This window comes from Lichenostomus cassidix, chromosome 2 (assembly GCF_008360975.1).
Source record: "Lichenostomus cassidix isolate B80296 chromosome 2, HeHo_3.0, whole genome shotgun sequence".
Taxonomy (NCBI): Eukaryota; Metazoa; Chordata; class Aves; order Passeriformes; family Meliphagidae; genus Lichenostomus; species Lichenostomus cassidix.
In genome coordinates, this window is record NC_139482.1 from 131,646,372 (window position 1) to 131,666,815 (window position 20,444).

At 49.7% G+C, this 20,444-nt stretch overlaps 1 protein-coding gene and 1 long non-coding RNA gene across 3 annotated transcripts; both read right to left on the reverse strand.

The window, feature by feature from the left end:
• Nucleotides 1-1,494: 1,494 nt before the first annotated feature.
• On the reverse strand, nt 1,495-3,853 carry LOC146442310 (uncharacterized). Its single transcript, XR_014850226.1, has 2 exons — nt 3,667-3,853; nt 1,495-1,970 (listed from the first exon to the last, which is right to left on the reverse strand). It is a non-coding gene; the product is annotated as an uncharacterized LOC146442310 (long non-coding RNA).
• A 10,838-nt stretch (nt 3,854-14,691) lies between these two features.
• Nucleotides 14,692-20,015, reverse strand: KLF10 (KLF transcription factor 10). 2 transcript variants are annotated; one of them, XM_085053357.1, is made up of 4 exons: nt 19,877-20,015; nt 18,085-18,324; nt 17,106-17,982; nt 14,692-16,173 (listed from the first exon to the last, which is right to left on the reverse strand). In XM_085053357.1, exons 2-4 carry the CDS (start codon nt 18,313-18,315, stop codon nt 15,914-15,916), a joined length of 1,368 nt encoding a protein of 455 aa, XP_084909483.1. In that variant the 5' UTR covers nt 18,316-18,324; nt 19,877-20,015; the 3' UTR covers nt 14,692-15,913. The 2 variants fall into 2 exon arrangements, with proteins under 2 accessions (XP_084909483.1, XP_084909484.1); XM_085053358.1 differs by lacking the exon at nt 19,877-20,015 and adding an exon at nt 19,723-19,858.
• Between the last annotated feature and the right edge of the window lie 429 nt (nt 20,016-20,444).

Here is a 20,444-nt window from a genome sequence, read left to right on the forward strand (position 1 = left end):
GTCTATATTTCGTCTGAGTAAGAAAAAAACCATGGACAAAATATTGAAGGAGCAAAAATCAGAGGTTCCAAAGATCAGAAGGAATCAGAGTGAGGGACAAATTTAAAGTAAGAACATTCAATTTCATTTTAGGAGGACAGCTGACTTTGGAGCAATGCAAACAGGAAAAGAGTAGGCATGGCTACACAAATAGACTGCCCCCAAAATGGGGAGAGGCACAGGCTTTGGAATAGATCTGACATGTCAAAAGCTTTGGTGGCATTTCCCCGTGCTGATGGTGTGTCATGGCAGAAGTGGATTCCCCTCAACAAAAACTGGGGTAGAGCCCAAGATTTAGCTCAACTCGAGGACAGTCAGCTGAGATGTAATGGTCTGAAGCACAGTGTGCTGAACAGATGGCCTGATGGTGCCTGCTAGTCTGAAAGGCTCATTAGCTTCTACAGAGCATCCTGGGGAAGTCTCACCACAGGGTGTAGGAAGGAGCTCCCATACCCTCCCTGCCAATGACAGCAGTAGCTCAAATCCCAGCACATTTTGTATTCTATAAGGGAAATTTTGTCTTTCGAATCAGAAGTAAATGAAATTACCAGTTAAACACTCACATTCTTGCACAACAGCTATCTCCATACAAGAAAGCTTAATCAGTTCTTTATTTGTAAATCATCTCAATACATCTTGTAGTGCCCCAAGAAAGCCTCTGGTTTCTCCAGGACTTAAATTTTGGTCCTTAAGATCTTTTATTCCAGCATTATTGGGTCAGTCCTGGGGCATTTATGCTTTGGAGAGATGTAAATCTGAGGCTTGGGATCTGTGCAGGAGTTTCTCCAGATGACACCTCCGAGACATGACTTTATCTATCCCATTGTGGGGGCTGGCTTGGAAGAGAAACACTCTGCAGCACCTCCCCTTCACATCCACATTCTTTCACCTCAGGGACACCCAGACTTTCCACTTAAATTCAGGTGCCTTTCTAGACCTCATCTTATTCTTTCTGACCTGTTAACAGCTTTCTGCCCATTGGCATCTTTGAATTTCAATTAGAAAAGAAGTTCAGTTTGCTTCCAGTGATTCATGTGGGAAGGCCCATGAGATCTGGCAGAAAACAGCAGCTCACCACTGACATTTATTGTGCTAGAGCAGAGTATCACAAAGCACAAGTAGGGAGATGAGCTGACCTCTAGTAATCTAACATTTTTAGGCTATTCCTTTGATTTTTACAGAAGGAAAGATAACTGAATGTGTTTGAAGAGCCAGAAGCTCTCTCCCTTGCTTAGCATTAGCATCAATCTCTCTGACATTATTTGTGCTAGTTTTCTCCTGGGTATAGAGATTTAACTGGATTTCAAACATTATCAAGAAGACTCAAAAGCTAAAGGCCAGATATTTTTATGTTTGCTTGCTGAAACAGTTTTTATTCCATCTCCTCAACTGTGATTATAGAGACACTTCTTGCTCCTTTGAAAACAGTGTTAAATTCACAACTGCTCACAAAGCTATATAAAAGCAATTTATTGCACATCACTGAACACCCTCAAGAGGCCTGAGGTAGCATTAGCATTTTTATAGGAAGTGCTGGTATATCCTTTTGCACATACCGTGCTTGTTCTTTTGTTCCTACATGATGTCTATGTTAGGTACATAAATGCTGGCAAAGATGTGCCCAGCCCCACACAAAAGAGCCCAAGCCAGCCAGAAGAGGCTGTGGGGATACTGTGGGCCACACCAGCCTCCACAGCAGCTGCCACGAGGCATTTTAACTCCACAAAGTGCTCAAGACTGAAGGCACATGGTTACAAATCCATCCATGCTGACCACATAAGGCTGGTTTCTCCTGACCAGATAAGCATTGACTCGTGTCACCTCTGGCTAGGACAGGGACACCAGGCTGGGGCAGGTGGCATGCAGAGCACCAAGAGAAGTGACTCAGGATGCCAAACAGACTCTCCAGCAGGTTTTAAGACACATTTCAGCTGAAATAAAGGTGACCATCACCAGTGCCATTGACTGAGCAAAGAAATAAACTTAAAACTTCCAAATAAAGAAAAATAAAGAACAAAAGCAAGCTGCACAGGCTCGTGTTTTCCACCAGTCACACCAGTAAATGCCACAGTAATTCAAATTTAAAACACCCAGATAATTTGGCTTTAAAATCAACAAAGCAGTAGCAGAAGAGTTTCATATGAGCTAATATAGATAGTGCAGATTGAAAGTCACTTGGCACCAGAGAGCAGTAAGGGAATTGCTCAATTTTTGGCCACAGTTCTAAGGGGTTGTAAAAGTTACATGAGCAAATGGATTTGTTACTTTATCAGCTGACATTCCTTTTGATCAAACTTTTTTGTTTTATCTTCCCCTTGTTTTGCCTGTTTATTTTAGGACATTCACTCCTGGTACAGAAGGGTACCAGGTGCTGTTGGTGTACTGCTCTTGGCACAGAGAAGCTGCAGGCTGGATCTCAGATGCAAGAATATTTACAGAAAAGAAGCGTTCAGAATCATCTGCAGCACAAAATTATTTTCTGCTTAGTCTATGGGCCTGAAAAAAAAAAATTCTTTTGCCTGGGCTGCTGCTGCACCTGGCTCCAATTGCTGCCCTGCAGATAGGCAGACATTGCAGCAGGCTGAAGGCAGCTGCCCACGCGGCAGCGACATGCTCGCTCAGCACACTGAGGGCATCCACGTGTCAGGGAGCACCAAGTTCACCACAGCTTCATCACCTGCTCCAGTGTTTGCTTAGAAGCACATGGTTTGTGATGCTCCACTCCCAGCTCAGCTCTCACAGGATTTGATGATGTCTTGGACAGGGCTGAAATTCTTGGAGAGGCTGTTTCAGCCACACTCTGCTGAGTGCTGAGCACAGCCAGGTGTAGTAATTTTCTCTCCAAAGCTCTGCTGCAGGTGCTGGCAGGGCTCTTTGTAACAAACTTTCCTAAAGGCTCTTATTGTATTTATGATCCCCTGAATGCCCTTGGAAACACCAGGAGAATGATAAGAATCAGGCTGGAGGCTTTTTGTCAACTTTGACTAATGAAAAACCCATTTCATGAAACATAGTGACCTTCTTTCCAAAATACCGTGTCCATGTCCCAGACACAAAGGTCTAGAGATGGATGAGTTCATAATTTATGGCTTTGTTTTCAAATCAGTATATCCAGATTCAGAGAAGGGGAGTGGGGTTTTTGTTTGGTTGGTTGGTTGTTTAAAAAAAAAATAAATAAATTCTTAGAGCAGCTACAGGGACTGAAAAATAAGCCTCCCAGATTTCTCCATAAAGCAGTATTATTTTGGCTTGCTACCGAGTTACCCGAAGTGCTGCCATCAGCATAGGAACCACTTAGAATTTAATCAGATCAGTCCAATCTGCTGAGAACTGCAATTTGCCTTTCTAATGCCAAAATAAAAATTATTAGGAGCAGGTTTTCTCTGTTTTTCTCCTGAATTGCAAAAGGGGCCATCAGATGGCAAGCAGAAGGGGAGGGGTGGCTGCCTTCATCCCAGCTCAGTCTCCAGCAGGAGGAGGTCTGAGCTCTGGGGAGGCTCTTTCTCTGCAGAACATGCCAAATGCTGTTCTGTCTCTCCCCAGTGGCTCGTGGTGACTAACATGCAGGCAGAGTCAGTTCCAGCAAGGATGGGAAGCAAAGCCTTGGCAGCACAGCCTGGCACCTACCTTGCATGGATATTGTGTGTTACAAAACCCCTCTCAGCTCCTTTTTGCTTAATTTCAGAACTACCTGGAAGAAGGGCACACAAACTGTCATTACCTGGAGAGGGGAAAAAAGAAAAAAGAATATACAAGACATTGCCAAGATGAAATTCCCAGCTGCAGGTTCTACAGGTCCTGCGAGTTTTGCCTCAAAGGAGGTTGCAGGTGATGTTGCAGGAGCCACAGGCAACAGCTTTCCCAGCTCAGTGACAGCAGAAGAAAAGCTTCTTCTGCTTTCGCTGGTCTCTGCTTCCTTCTTGACAGGCATATTCAGTCCTTCTTCCCCATCGTTCCCTTTGCCAAGGACATGCAATGTTCCTGTCAAAGGGTCTTAGATCCCTGCTGGAAGAGTTCATGTCCTTGATTTCATAACTCTGAAAGGGGAAAAAGGAAGAACAGCTACAAGAAAAACAGCCTCTGAACGACGATTCCTCCCTACACTTCACTGCAGAATGTGTGATGGGCAGGAGCAGGGATGGGATGGCACTGAACTGCTGCCCTGCACTGCAGCACTGGCCTTTGCCTCTGCTGAACATGGACTCAGCAGCTGGAGCTCAGTGCTGCCAAGCTGGAGGCACTGCAGCCCTTGCCCTGGCCTGGCCCTTGCGTGCTCTGTCTCCCCAGGGTCTGACTCAACGAGAGGAATGTGTGGGGAATGCCAACACACTGCAGTAGAGAAGGGGAAGAAAACAGCAAAAGGAAAACATTACTTGGGCTTGGTTTTTTGTGGGAAGCTCATTAAAAATGCCCTAATTAGAGAGGGAAGCAGAGTTACAACTAAATTTGTCATTTCTACAGTTTTTATCTTTGCATAGTCCTAGGGTGGCATATTTTTTAACCCCATGAGCCACAACTCCAAACTATCAGCGTGCCTGGAGCCACCCTGCCCTACCCATACCAGGCACTCCCTCAGGGACCCACTGCAATTCTCACCCCAGCCTCTCACTCTTCAGTCTTCCTCCAGTCCCTCTCTTTGGGGCAGCAATTCTCATGCACCACAAGCAGACCCCTGACAGCCCTAGCAGCTCCCTGGGACCTCCTCCTCCTGTAACTCCATTTGCTGTGCAGCAGTGGGCAGAACAGCTGTGGAGCTGGGGCTGGGGGCTGCTGTGCCCAGCCACCACCACCCAGTGCCCACTGCTCACGGCACAGGTGCTGCCCAATGGAACACACTCTCAAAGTGGTCCTTCTGCAACAGACTTTCCCTGACTGCTCCCTCCTCCCAGGAGGCCTCCCCTGTTGCTCAACACTTGGCAGTCCCTGTGACATGCTCCCCCTGCTAAGGCAGCTTAATGAGGCCTTAGAAGACACATGATGAGTCCTACACTGCCAGGTAGGGAGGCTGTACTTTTCAGGAACCTCTCAGCAAGTGGCTAAGTGCTGGTTCAGAATAAAATAGCACGAATAAACTATTTTGGACATACTTAGAAAAAAAAAGTAGGTACATACACACTGCTATATGTTTCTCTCTGAAACACTGAAATACAAGGTAGCTCAGTCCTGGCTCTGGTGTGCTGGGAGTACAAAAAGGTGGAGCGTAAAGGAACTCCACCATGGATTTAATTTTCTTCTTGTGGCCTTAGGATCAGAAGGGTTTTCCAAGATGTCTTTGGAAATTTGATGCAAAGAAAATTGCATGGCATGGTTGAATTTCCAACCCCGGCCAGCCAGGAGGCAAACCAAGGCCGGGGAGCAGGGCAGCAGCCAGGTGAGCCCAGCTGGCTCCATGGTGGCACATCCTGGGCTGCCTTGGAAATGCCTTGGCAGACGAGTGTTCAGTTGGATATGTCAGCATCTCTGGCAGCAAGTGCACGGATCTGAAACACCCTGGCATGTGCTTTGGGGGCAGGGGTGCCTGCTGCCTGATGGGACCCAGAAGGATGCTATAGCAAGGGGGACTTTCTGGAAGAGGTTTTTGCACCAACTCTTGTCCTAGCAAAAGCCACAAACTCTTCCTTTTTCAGAGTTTCAGGTCACATCCAGTAAATTCGGGTGGTTAATTTTGTTGTATCAAACATACCCCTGGGGCTCTCACCATCCTACCCGAACCCCAGAACCCCATTTCATATCTCATCTGCAATTAAACAGAAAGCAGTTGACACTGAAGGACTGCATTTGTTTCTGCAAGAGCAAGGTTTGTGCTGAGTATCAAATGGAGGTTGTTGCCATGGGAAATATCAGTGTTTTTCAAAACTTTGAAAGCCAACCCAGCGTATCAAAGCATCCCACTTCCACTTGCACACTCACAAAGCCAGGGACAAATTACAATGGTGGCAAAGCAACTGTGGAGAGGATAGGAAATTAAATTTGCTCAATATATGTCAAAGAGAGAAGAAAGTAGGCAGCAGCAAGGAAAACAGAAAGGAGAACATCAGTATGTAAACAAAAAGTACCAGGGAAAAAACATGCCAAAAGGCAAAAGGGTTAATTAACAGCAACAATTTATTTGACTTCGGTGACACTTAGAGTTTTGTGATGTCAAACCCAGCCCTGAAATTACACTGCAATCAGTGCTCAGGGCTGCAGTGTGTTCCTGTTACACAGGCATTAATTACACCCACCAGTGGCAAGGCCGTGCCTGGGCTGTGGTTCCGGGTGCAGGTGTGTGCAGGGGTGGCCCCAAACCTCCGCTCTTCCTGCCTGGTTTTCTCCTCCTCCCCAAGCCCTACTTCTGACGTACCAATACCATCTGTACCAGTGCAGAGGCTCAAAATGGGGAGGGCAAAGTGCAGCTCCCTTTCCCCAGTCAATCAACATCCAGCAGAGGAAAAAAGAAGGGAAGTGGAAACCACCCTATGCCCTTGAGCCCAAGAGATGTTTGGCCCTCCTGAGTCTCCTCCTAATGCAGCACAGGCAACCACCTCTGTCAAGCACATCCAGCAAGGTGCCAATAAGGCAAAAACCAAAGTTTTCACAGAGTAGCTATATACCAAAGGCTCAGAGCTCTAGGCAGGAAGGTGAGAGTCCAGGAGAAAGACACCCAGAACCAGCTACAGCCATCCAGATAGTGACACTGAGAGGTGTCTCCAGCCTGCAGACACAACCACTGCCGGCTGTCCTGACTGGCACTGAACTGAAGCAGCAGATATTGTAACTTCTGAAACCTGCTTTGAAGCTGCCAGACCCTGCAAGCCCTGCTGAGCCTCTGTGGAGTAAGGCAGTGCTTTCCTGAGAACTCTGAGCCAGCACAGACTGCATACTGCAACTATGCAAGCAAAAGAAATTGTTTATTTACAGCCTATTTCAGCCAACCAATGGCATTAGCAACACACAGAAATAAAGCAGATCTGTTCCTTACTGCAGGAGTAAGTAATAAAAAATAATTTTTAATTAAGTGATTTAGGAAAACAATGCTTTCAGGTCAATTAAAAGTTTGCTTTATTGTTGAAATGGCCATCAACATAGGCTGATGCTCTTTCAGGAGGCAGGGTCTGTATTTTTTGGATATGATGTGATGAACCCAAGACAGCACCGTGTCATGCTGCTGAGGAATCCTCCTCCTCCCCAGCAGCAACACTGAAAAATTAAATCAGTTAATCCTATGTTGCAAAGTTTCTGTTGATGGTGCTGGTAAGAGCCACTGAAAGAGCCTCACAGGAACACATTTCTTTGTCCTTTCTTGTTACCTATTGACACCAAAAATACTTTAAGTACATCCAAATTGAGTTCCTCTTTTTTTTTCCCTTAAAGTCTGTGGCTAACAAAGGCAGCTAACTTTATAGCAAACAAAACTAACTTTCCTCCAGTAACACATACTTTGATTTCCCCTTAGAAACATGCTGATTTGGGAGGTTTCTTTAAAGATGCACTAGTTGAGGAGCTGCCACACAGCTCACATTACTCACTCACTGGACTGCTGCTGCCCATTCAAAGCCTAAAGTGGTGTGCAAATAGTACTGACCATTTTTTCACCTTCTGTACACTCAGTCAAGAGACATTTTCACCTATCAGTCCTCTTTCTTCCCCAGATCCAGTGCTTTATGAAACTAGGACCTAAATAAACTCCTAAAGATGTTAATCTTATTAGGTGTGCAGGTGCCCTGCAAACTGGGACATGTGCTGAACATCAGCACCAAGCCATGTCTGGGATCAGAACTGTGAATACTGGATCAACCCACCAGCATATAATCCATGTGTAAAGCGATAAAGAAAGCTCATCACCTTCTAGTCCTCCTGTCCTGTTTAAGCACCTGTTTGACCGTGACATGACATGGTTTTGTGGCAGGCTTTTGGATTTTGACACAGTGCCAGAAGCAGGGATGATGTGAGTGCAGTGCAGGGACATGAAGGACAAAGCTGTGCCAGCCACCTGACTGACCTGTTCTGAGGACTCCTCTGCACCCAAAGCATCAGGTATTGGTGCAGTCCGACCCCTTCCCACAGGCGCTGATCTTGTTCTGCAAGTGGGACTTCCAATGCCTCAGATGGCAATGGGTCCTTCCCTCCACCCCTGCCCACCTGTATTTCAGAGCAGCTACGATTATCGAGAATTTAAGTGTCAAAACCCCGGGAGATGTGTGAGTAGCTGCTGTGTGAGGAGGCCATGGCACGCTGCTCGCATGTGCCCTTGGCAACAGCTCGGCGGTGCTTGGCGGAGGTGAAGCTCCCGCTGGTTTCCGCTGCCCCAGCCCCGTGTCCCGCAGCGCTATCTCCGGTCTGTGGGACCACCTAGGCCTGTTTGCACACTCAGTACTGCCCTTGCCAGCCATGCCAACAGTGCACTATTATCGCCAAAGAGCTCTTTTGTTTGTTTATTTCTTCCCGGGGCACCTCCGCATCCCTCCCTGCGGTAGGGCGGTGTGAGTGATGAGCCGAGCTGCAGGGGCGGAACTGAAGAGGTGTCCCGCTCAGTGCCCGCTGCCTCCCGGCAGAGCAGGAGGAGGAGGAGAAGTCCCCTCCAGCCTCCTCCGCCAGGGCTCCAGCGGATCCGGGCGCCTGCGCGGCCGCAGCGGTGACTCTCGGCGGTGACTCACGGCGGTGACACGGCGGTGACTCACGGCCGTACCTGCGCTTGCTCGCCACGAGCTGCCCCGGCACACGCAGCCCACACTAGTGCCGTGGCGGTGGAGAGCTGGGCTGGCCGACCTCCCCTCCCGGCACGGAGGATGAGGGGCAGCGTGGCTGCTCGGCCGTGCCCCTCGGAGGAGGCTGCGGAGCTCTCCAGCGAGCTCTCCGCTCCGCGGAGCGCATCGCTCCGTGCCGCGCCAGTGAATCCTCGCTGGAAATCCGTGCACGCCCCAGCAGCGCTTTCCTTCCCTCCCCGGAGGTTTGCTGGCTGGCGCCTGGCAATATGCTATCCCGCAAGAGAAGTCGGAGTCACCGTCCAGATCTAACTGCATCTAGAATATATTTCCTTTCTTTCTTTTACATTTTATAAATAGTCCGGCCTTCCTACAGCTTTTTTCCTGGCCTGGTGACTCATTACCGACTCATCGTACTTGTTGCTTCACTTAAATAGGGCATTGAAAATCCCTTGCCTAAATGGAAAAAAAAATAATAACAGGTCCCCCCAGCTGCAGATTAACAACTGACCACTTCATACAGAAAGACCTGAAATAATTCCTGCTGTGCCATGGCTGGGAGGCTCATGTTAAGATGAATCAGTGCAAGACAGGGCAATGCTATTTAGGCCAGCCAGTCTGTAAGTGCACCTTCTTTCTGCCTGCCCTGCTTCCCTCTTGGTACTTCCCGACGGTAACAATTTCTTTCTCTTTCTTAGTTCAATAACTGGTATTTTTGAATTGTGTACTGCATTATGAATTTCACAGGACTGCTACAGTTTCCCTTTTATTGCAAAAAATTGCATGACTCTTTTGATAGTGTGGTTTCCTAGAAAAAGGAGATGGAGGTGATCACACCACCCCCTCAGAAGCCTCCCACTTTACTAGCAGCGTGGGAAGCTCCTGGGTCACCTCAGCTCAGCCAGGTGAGGAGGTGAGGACCCAAAGACACTAACCTCTCCCAGGCTTTGGGAGAAGAAGAACCCCCAGCTTTGCACTGCTGCCAAGCCGGGCTGGGAGTTTGGTGAGAGCTAGTGTTGCAAGGGAAGGTGAGCCCATGGGTCAGGGACAGTGAGGGATGCAGCCAGCAGCAGCAATGCAAAGTTCAAGCTGCTCCAGTGCCCCCAGCAAAGGATGCCATGCAACAGGGCTGCTTCTGGCATCCTGTTCCCCAGGCTCTGCTCTGGGCTGCAGAAGCTGGTGCAGAAACAGGAGCAGAGTGGTGCCAGAAGGTGGGGTGACAGGGTGACTGTCACTTGCATGTGGAAGGGATGTGGTGCCAGTGGGAAACATGCAGCCTAATTCCCTATGGTAGGAGTTCCTGGTAAAGCACTCCTCAGCCTGAGGGTGGGGGAGAGCTCCTCTCCTTAGGGCAGCATGCAGCCACTTGCAGGTAGGAACTGGTGCTCTCATCTTCAGGAAGGCAGGAAGCCTGACATCTCAGAGCACTGGAGTGGCACTGTGAGGGCAGGTAATGGGGAGAAGAAAAGGAAATAAAACCACTTATGCTCAACCAAAAGCTGTAAAGGAAACTGCTCCTTAAACCTGCATAGCAACCAGATGCCAGCAGCAGCACAACATACTTGCTACAAACAGGGGAATCCCTTTGGTTTTCCTGACCCTCACTTCTGCATTTGCAATCCCTACCCCCTTAGCTGGGATTACCTGGGGAATACTGATTACAGCTGAACAAGGGTTCCATCTTCATTAAGCTGATTGCAAGGCTTGTTTGAAGATGGCTGCTTTGTCCTCTTGTTATGCTGTGGGTCCTAAATGCCTTTCTGTTTAGCGGCTGTTACTCTGGTGTGCAGTGACTGGCAGTTACATCAGGGCTGATGGGTGGTCAGGGAGCTTGCTTTATTGTTTGATGCATGGGGGTTTCATTAACGTTTTGATAACCCTACATTTTAGGCCATTAAGGTACTCTCTGTATCCTGTATTTTCTTTAATTCCATTCAGGTTCCATGGGATACTCTCTTCATTTAGGGGAGGTGAGGGTTGCTCTTTCCAGGTGACTGCCAGGCAATTAAACATTAAAGGCTCTGTTTCCCAAGCAGAAGTATTTAAACTGCCTGAGGTTGTTGTTCACAATAAGTACTCCATGCCAGTTTCCTGGCTATCCCTGAGAGGATCCCAGCCTTCACCATTAAACAATGACAACTGTATGGAATTCAGCCCAGATGGCATTAAAGAGAAGTTTGAGAAGGTTTGTTTTTTTTTTAAAGGTAGACTTGACAAATGTCAGATCCTCTCACATGTGTTGGAAGCAGTCAGGAGATGAGCTGGGCAGAGGGGAGACTCTATATGTCCTAGCTATCCAAAGCCATTTAAGTTTTGCTGAGGCTCTGGGGAATATTTAGCTGAGGCAGGGTGTGCCTGTGCCTCCCCGCAGCTGTTAGCACATGGGCAGTCCCCACCTCGGCTGCGTCCGTTTTTTTTGGGAAGTTGTTGCCATGCAAGTATCTTGACATCTACCAAACCTTCCAAGTAGTTGAAATGAAGTCATGGTAACAGCAGAATTTTTCCCCCCAGACAACTACTTTGACTTGCAGGATAGAATACACAGCCAAGTATGAAGTTTCATCAAAACTGTGTTATCCCAAAAAAGATTCTGAATTATTTAATGCATTTTATAGGATGATTACCTGATTTATATCCCAGCACAGGAAGTGAGTTAGCAAGTTTATCTCCTGTCTTCTCAATATAATGAGATAGCTAAAGATGTGCTTTGCTCATGCTTTCTTACTGCTAAGAAAGAACACACATTTTCTTTTGGTCACAACAGAAAGCATTCCAGAACCCCATATTTCTAGATGTAGAAGTTCTATGTGACATGTCAGACTACATTGTAAGACCCAAACCCATTTGTTCAAGCTAAATATTACCCTCCCTGACCACATGCTCCAGGAGAAGCAAAGTTTTCTGCAGAAAATTTGTAATACAGAACTAGAGGCTTTAGCGTATAATGCATGTATTCATTCATCATTTCTCTTGACTCGATTTTGTTCTCTAACTTTTCTGACAGATTGTTTCCTTGGTTATCCAAGTTTGTTGCCAAAGCAGACAAATGAATCATCCATTTACAGTAAAAGTGGGGAACTGCCAAGGGAATACCTGATGTCGCTACATGTGGTGTGCAAGTCTCAGGCCAGCTGACAATAAAGCCCTTCCTCTCAGCTCTTTGGGTACAGGCCACATCTGCTCTGTGGCATCCACCCTGGCACAGAGGCTGAAGACACCCTGTGCCAGGATCACAGGACTGGTTGGTTAAGGGTGTCTTGAAATAGCACTGCTGGGTGGTAAAGCTCGGGAAGAGAAACCTCAGAAATCCAAGCTCAACAGGCGGGGTGGATAGACAGGATGGGCTGCCCTGGTTCTTGTCTCAGCTGCATCTGTGGCTCCAGACAAGCTGACCCAACTCAGGACCCCTCTCTTTAAAAGTACATATTATTTCACTCATAGAGCATCTAAGCCTCCCACAAATACTCCTGCTGTAATGGAAATCATTCTTTTCCAAACCACAAGGAAAAATGCTTGCTTTTTCCAGCCTTTTCGCCATCCTCTCTGTAGATTAAAATCCCTGAACACTGTCAGAGTGCTCAGGACATATGCAGGGTGCCCTGGCACTGCAGTTCCCTACTGCTGATCTGTTTGGGTGGGATACTCAGACCTCAACCCCATAACCCATCCTGCTGCTGCCAGTCCTGTGGCTGGAATGAGCTGCCTGTGCTACACACAGGGCAGGCAGGCACCCTCAGCCTCCCTGTCCCGCTCTCCCCCAGCGCCAAGGGAGGCACACCAAGCATGGGGTTGAAATGCATTACTTTGGACACAGAGGGTAGGCTCCCTCCTTTCCCAGGACAACTTGTTGTGACACCCCCACTGCTCTTCCCTATTGCAAGCTGAGGCAGAGAATGTGTCTCACTCCAGCTGCTGTAATCAATGTCAGCACTGCAGCATCAATTTTTATGTGTGTGCATTGCTTCAGAGTGCAGTGCTAAGCAGCAAGCTGGAGGGTTTATAGATACTTCCAAAATCTTCTTCCAGGAATATATGCTATCTCTTGGATCCCTTTGGATCCACTCCGTGGAGCCAGGTGTCTGCACAGCAAATGACATCAGTGGCCACCCTGGCAAGCCCTGCTGCAGCCAGCGCCAGCCAGTGTTGGCATCCAAGTACTAATGGTGGGGGTTGCTGTGAGTGTCTTGGTTTGCGTTTCTGTTTGGCTTCATCATTGAACCCAAACAGGAGGAAAAAATATGAGGTATGCCTCTGTTTTACATACAGGAATAAGGAAGTTTTAATTATTTACAGAAATCTGTAGAAAATTCATAAAAATTAAGCTTCCTACTGTGCTGCCAAATTTGATTGCACAATAAAGTCAGCATTGAAAAGGTGTCTAATAATGCCCTTTCAACTACATTTTACAGGTTAGCCTTGGATTAAACCCCAAAATAGCTGAAGTAATTTCCAGCTGGCTTTCATGGTTAAGCTTTAAAAATGGCATGAGGCAAATTCACAGCTATGACTCTGTCTTCAGCTGGAGCCAGCCAGAAGTGCACTTATTGCTGTTAAATTCTGTATTTAGAGGGAGAAGCTGCATCTTATTTAGCTCACAGCATGCCAGAAACAGGTTTCTCTCAGCAGCTCCCAGCAGTGCAGCCAGCAGGTGGTCCGAGGGCACAGCCCCTGCACACCTCCAGAGTTGGTTGCTACAAAAAGCACCAGCAGCTGCATTTTCTTCAGAAAACACAGGTAGTGGAGGTGGCCATGGCATGGAAACCTACTTCCTTCCTGTTATTGCATGGCAGCATGACAGGGCTCACCTGGAAAGTCAGATTTAAATTCAGCTCCATGCTGAGATAAAGGGGCTTCAAAGGCCACAGCATGCACTGCTGAGGAGAGGCACAGGGCCATGGCATGGGCAGGATACCAATGGGGAGGTGACACTTTCTTTATGCCCTTCTTCTGTAGGGCTGCAGCATAAAATGGGATTCAAGGTTCAGCATACCAGGCATAGCTGGTGAGGGGACTTGCTTTCTAGTCCAATGGCTACTTGCAGATGTGGAAAGGTCTCAGACCCAGAGCTGTTACAATATTTTATCTCACATCCATGAAATGAGAAGTAACTTGAAGCAAGATGTCAGAATGGGACTCACATTCCTGATGAAGAAGCATCTCTTTTGCATTGGGCTATGATGGCATATCCCACCTGGATCAAGGGCAATGACTCAGGTGTTCCCTGCGCAGGGCCCTGCGTCACACAGGATAAGGTAAGGAGTGCCTCTGCCCCAAACCCACAGCAGGGAAGGGCAGTGAGTCAGCATCCGTGTGATTGTGAAATGTGGGGATCCCTGCAGGCTGGGGAGTCAGCGCAGGAGGCAGAGGAACCCACATGAGAGGCACCAAGGGCCACCACTGGCACGCAGGGACAGCAGGCAGAGAAGCCGTGCTGCCTGGCCTCTGCCCTGAGATGGGAGAACCACAATTCCCTGTTCTCCTCCTGGCAGGGGACTCCTGCAGAGACATTTATGGGGCAGGCAACCCCCCAGCCCATCTCGGTGCCAGCAGCACATGCCCACTGGCCCTGGGGAGAGCCACACTGTGCAGGTGGCAGCCACCACCTCTGCCCGACAGCCAGGCCATCGGGAACACAACTGGGTTCCTTCCTGGGGAAGGCAGTGCAATCGCCAGCAAAAAGGAAATACTTTCCATCAGCATTATAATGGCCCACATAAGCATGTTTAGTTTTGGGTGCTGAAGAAAAGCAGGGGGATGAAGTGCTGGGACAAAAAACCCAAACCCAAACCAAGATGCAGAGCAGTAAGCACAGACATGAAATTCCACTCCTGTGGGCTTTATAGTGCTTAAAAAAATATAAAAAAATTAAGAGATAGTGTTCCATTGGTCAGGACCATTTTATTTTGAGCTTATTTTCCTTGCAAAGGGATAAGTTCCACTATGAATTAAAAAAAAAAGGAGGTCTATATTAAAGAAAATTGGTTTATTGTAAACAAAGTATAAAGTACAACATAAGAAATGTGCAAATCTTTAAAGTAGTCACAAAAAGCATATCTAATACACTATTTTCAAACCATTCACTTTCTGATATGTGTCCTCAACATAATATGATAAAATACAAATAGTGAAAATTGATGCATTGTCACAAAAGCTAGTTTAAATTCTAGGCCGGTGTCTTTGCTGCCTTGTTTTGCTTTTTGAATCACAACTTGCTAATTTAATACAATACATAATATATCCATTTCAATTTTAGCATAAACCACCTTTCAAAGAATAACACAATCAAGAAGCCTAAGATTCTTGGTTTTCTTCTTTAATCAACCCGAGTAGTTTACAGTTACCAAGCTTGTCGTCAAGGTGCCCTGCATCTGCTCATGACAAGTGCAGTGAGAAGGTGGAAAGGAAACCATAAGCAACACAAAAGCAGAAGCATCATGCGATGCCCATGTATAACCAGCTGTAACAATCACAAAGCTTGCCAAAGCAGCTGGGAAAACATTACAAAGCTAATAAGGATTCAGAAACATTCCTGCCCTTCGACTGCCCATGTGGTACCCCTGCATGCCCATCCCAAGCCTTCCTGGACACAGCAGTGTAAAGCTGGCTGTTTTAAGCACCCCATGCAGGAAGAGACGCCTAAAATCTCCAGGAGTCTGGCACAAATTCACTGATTATGATGGGGCCAGAGAACGGTTAGGAGGAAAAGATTCCTACCAGGAAAAGGTGGCAGAAGTAGGAAAACCGATATAGATTATCTTACGCAGATGGGTTCTGGGCCTTCAAGCCTGTGCCTGTACATTGCTGCTCTCCTAGTCTGCACCTACTGAAGACTGACAACTGACAGTCTGACTAAAATTGGGGCTGGTCTCAGGCATGAGCAACAAACCCTCATGAACACTTGCATGGGACTGGATCTAGAGCATACACAAGTGATTTGCAGAATTCAAAACTGGCACAATGTGGCTGCTCTGCTCTAGAGCTTTCCCTTTCTTTCTCTCCTTACCAGTGCAAAAGACACCCACTGTTCCAGTCAGCCACTGGTTCTCCCAGCAACATCTTTCGTGACTGAGCACAGGCTGCCTTTGCCTCTCTGCACTGCTGTCAGCACCCAACGTGGGAGAACCACAGACCGGGAGACAACAGCATCCCAGCAACAACAGTTAATTCCACCATCTGCAGAGCAAGTCCTTTCACTGGGCAGTCGCAGATGTTGGCGGCACGGCAGCATCGTTGAGCTTGCTCACTTCCATTTGCCAGTTCGGTAACTTCTTGGCCGACAAGTGGCGACGCGCGTGCTTCGTGAGGTGGTCGCTGCGCATGAACCGCCGCTCGCACATGGGGCACGCAAACTTCTTCTCGCCGGTGTGCGTTCTGCGGTGCCGAGACAGTTCATCAGACCGTGCAAACCTCCTCTCACAGCCTTTCCAACTGCAACTAAATGGCTTTTCTCCTAAAATGAAAGAAATTTCAAAGGGAAAATCCCAGTGAGTACTAACTGAGAAATAAAACACCACTGCCTTAACTGGCAGGATTTGACTTAACTGGCAGGAAAGTTTCTATTATGGCAGCTGAGCCAAAAATCTACGTAAGTATTATACACATAAAATGCAGAAAATTGTTTGTATACTAATATCTAAATATGCAGACTCATTATCCCCAAGCCTAAGTAGTATGGATAAGAATTAAAAGGATTAAAAAGGGTTAAAAGGGTTAAAGGTTAAAAATTCTTTGGAACCAAATTGGGATGTAAAGAGCATTTCAAACAAGACAGCTGATTTTAACTCTCAGCTCCACATAAACTGCGGATAATGATGACTCAGCATGCCCAAAACTCCCCTCTGAAGCACAGCCTGCAATGATGTTTTATGTAACATCAGCTCTAGCACTGCACTATGAGCCTGTGTGAAAATACATGGGACTCTTTCTGCTACTGCAGTTAAGGGCTGAGGCTGGAGAAGTTACTCTAGAATAACCAAGGCAGGAATAGTTTGGAGTGGACTCTCACATTCTTTCATGAAAGAATCTCCAAGTTTTACCTGCTTCTGACAAAGGCATTTCTGAGGAGAAGCATAATAAGGCATCTCTAACTCTGGAAAGCATGCTCCACGTTGGGCAAGACCTTGCTTCCACAGATGCATTACCAAACACCTTCTGACACTAAGCGAGTCCAGCACAAACAAACTGCTGAGTCAACTTCCCCTCGGGGAGATTTCCATCAGAGATTAGGCAGCATTGTAATGCATACTGGCAAAAGACAGTATTTCATTGCTGGCCCACAATTTGTTCCATGAACAGATCCGATAATCACTACAACTATAACAAGCTGTATATATAACCACAATTTTCTACACTAATTTTTATCGTGAAGCAGCAGTGACCAACCTGTGTGTGTTCTGACGTGCGCCTTCAAATGTGAGCTCTTGAAGTATGTTTTCCCACATCCTGGGTAGCCACAAATGTGACTTCTTATTCTTGAAGAATCAACCTGAGGAGTGGTTTTTGCTACAGAAGGTACAAAGCCAGGAGCAGGGGCAATGGGAGAGAGTCTCGTGCCATTTGGACTAACAATGGGAGCCTTTGTGCCCTGCACAACTGGCTGGGGCACAACGAACATGACAGCACCTTTGGGAACTTGGGTGCCCATGAAGACCATGGGCTGACAGAGAGCGGGCTGGTGGCTCGGCGCAGCGTTGGGCACCACGGCCGTCACAACATTGTTGTTTGCGGGCAGCGGGACCATCTGGCAAATCACTGGCACAGGGGGGGCTCCACTGCCTTGGGCAGGGGATGGCGGTGCTGCTGCTGCTGGCTGCTGTGCTGGTTCAAGGACAGACTCCTGGCTCACCGAGGGCTTTGTCAAGGGCATGGGACCAACAGCTGGTTCTGCAGTACTTCCTTCTGCCACCGACAGTTTGCTGATCTCAGCACTGGCTCCACTCGGTGTCATGGCAGAGCACAGGGAGTGCTCCACTTTGGCGTTCTGTTTCCTGTTTGCTTCCCTCGAAGCACTGTCCTGGTATTTGAGCACACTGGCTGCTCTCACCGGGCAGGTTTTGTGATCACAGAGCTGGGCATCAGCCGTGTGGCGGATAACACTCGTCGCTCGAGCTTTCAGAGGCCTGGCTGCTGGAGATCTCTCCACGTCTCTCCGAGGTGTGGCCAGAGGAAGCTTGGCAGCCTCAGACAGCGCCTTGCTGAGTGGCGGATGGATCACCTGCGACATCTCGAAGTCGGAAGGGCTGTAGGGGGGCGTCAGGCACTGTGCAGGGGAGAGAGACACAGTAAGGCGGGGACGTTAACAGCACATCACCACACTAATTGTCAAAAGCAAGCACACACACATACAAATTGATGAACTTACAAATGCTGGTATCGCATTAAAGTCTGCTGCTCCAGGAAGCAAAGCCTCGTCACTTTCTTCTGACATGTCAGATGCAGGAGTTATGGGTCTCATTTCTGCATGTTTCTTGAAGTCTGATTTCCAGTTGCAACTCATGGAAATAAGGGCTTCTACAGCCTCATAATCACTTTTCTCAGGTGTATCATTCCAGAAATACTTCGTATCTCTCTGCTTTTCAGTCATCATCTCCATTTCTTACTCCTGTTTTGGTTAGAGCGAAAAAGGAAACTTTAAACCTGATGCTGTTTGAGTATTTTGCAGTTGCTTGTAAGAAGGCATTGCATAAAACAACGGAGCAACCTGGGCAAGATAAATACACTTGGTGTAGCTGTACTTTCCTGCCTTCTTTCTTATTTATATAATATTATTATAAAGTTGTTAGCGGGGAAATCTGGCCATCAGATGAGAACTATATGCTTTCTTGAGACAAAAGAACTACTCTGCATCTTAACTATGTTGAAGTTATTTCACATTGCAAGAGTTGTGTCTGAGAGGTTAAAAAAAATCTTCACCCCCCCTAAATAAATGTAAAGTCAAATCTTCCTCCACCATCCCACCCCCTTCTATTTTTGCTTTGGACACACACAGCCCTCAGTGCTTATTCTGGCACATGAGAAAGGACCGCACTGGGACTGATTCACATTTTCTTCGAAAGGTATTAGCAACAAAAAATGTTCTAGAAAGTACCCAAAGTGTCTCTGTCACACACACGTACACGCAAGAGAAACCACCTGCCTGGCGAACTGCGATACACACACATATCTACACACACATATCTCCCCTCACACCCGTGTCCATTCCCCTCCCCGCCGGGCCCTCACGCAGGGCTGTGGGCGGGGCGGGGGCGGGGCTCAGGCGCGGGCCACGCCCCCGGGTGTTGGGCGCGCGCCACCCTCACCTCAGCGCACCCCGCCGGCCGCCCCCGCGCGCACCGCCCCCGCCCTCCCCTATTGGTTGCTCAGCAGCCGCGCCGGGCTCCCATTGGCCCGCGCCGATAGGGGCGCGGCCCCGGGCGGGGCGCCTGAACAAAGCGTGATCGGGCGCCGCCGCGCGCCGACCTTTCCCCCAGTTCCCCGCGCGGCGCCCCCGCCCCCGGCGCGCGGCGGCGGCCGGCTGTGAGGGCGGGCGGGAAGGAGCCCGGGCGGGAGGAGCCGGCACAGCGGGCGGGGGCCGGGCTGGGGTCAGCGCCGCCACACCCGGCGCCTCCCGCCACGGGGGAAGGGAAGCGAAGCGGCGTCCCTGCGGCGAGCGGGCACGGGGGCGACGGCCGGCTCTTTCTGCAGCGCCGCTCCGCTCCCCCGCCGCTGCGCCGCCCACCCCGCGTGGCGGCGGGATACCCCCGGCTTTCTCCTGCTCCCTCGCCGCGCCACCGGGTACATGCAGCCGCCGAGCCCGGCGCCCACACCCGGGCGGGCGTGCAGGCACAGGGGCTGCACGGCGGCGTCGGACCGATGCTGCCAACAGGTTCTCGGCAGCTTCTCTCTCTCCTTTCCTCCCTCCCACGGCTTTCCTCGCCAGCTTGCCCCGCGGACGGCTCTCCACGCGGGCGGCTCTCCCGACTGCCCACCCCAGCAGCCCTAGTGCCCCGCCACGACTCACCCCCTCCAGCCGCCGCCCCAGCCCGGTCTCCTGCCCGCGGTCCCTCCTAAAGCGGGTCGCCCCCGCACGTGCCCGGGGATCCCCGTGCCGCGCCATCCCCAGGGACTCCCTCCGTCCCAGCCAGCCGACCCCCCGGGATGCCCGGGTCGCTCACCGGAGGAGCCGAGCTCGCCCCGAGGTGCCGCCGCCGCTCTCCCGGTTTTCCTCTTTTTGTTCGCCGCTCCCCGCTCGGGCGGCGGCGCCCCCGGGCCCGCGCGCGGGGGGGTGGGTGGAGCCCGCGGCCTCCCTCCGGCCAATCGCCGGCAAAGGTGTGTGGGGCGGCGGCCAATGGGATCAGGGCGCCCGCGCGTGATCGGCGGCCGCGCGGCGGCGTGGCCGGAGTGTCAGCGCGGCGTGTCCCCGCCGGCGGCTGAGTCAGGGCGGCCGCCCCCGCCCCCCTTCCGTGCCCTTCCCTTCCCTCCCCGGCATCCGTGTGGGAGCGGCGGGGGCGGCCCGGCGCTTCCTGCCGCATGAGGTCACACGGCGGCGGGGGAGGGAGCAGCCTCCCCGGCGCGGCCCCCGCTCCCCGCCGGGCTGAGGTGAAGCGGGGCCGCGGGTGGGGGGAGAAGCAGAGGAGAGCGGCGCCGTCGCTCCGACCTCCTCGGACCTTTCTGGCCCATGCCCGTGGCTGGGCGCGCCCGAGGACCCGCTGCTGTGTGCAGGCAGCGCCTTCGGGGTGGGGG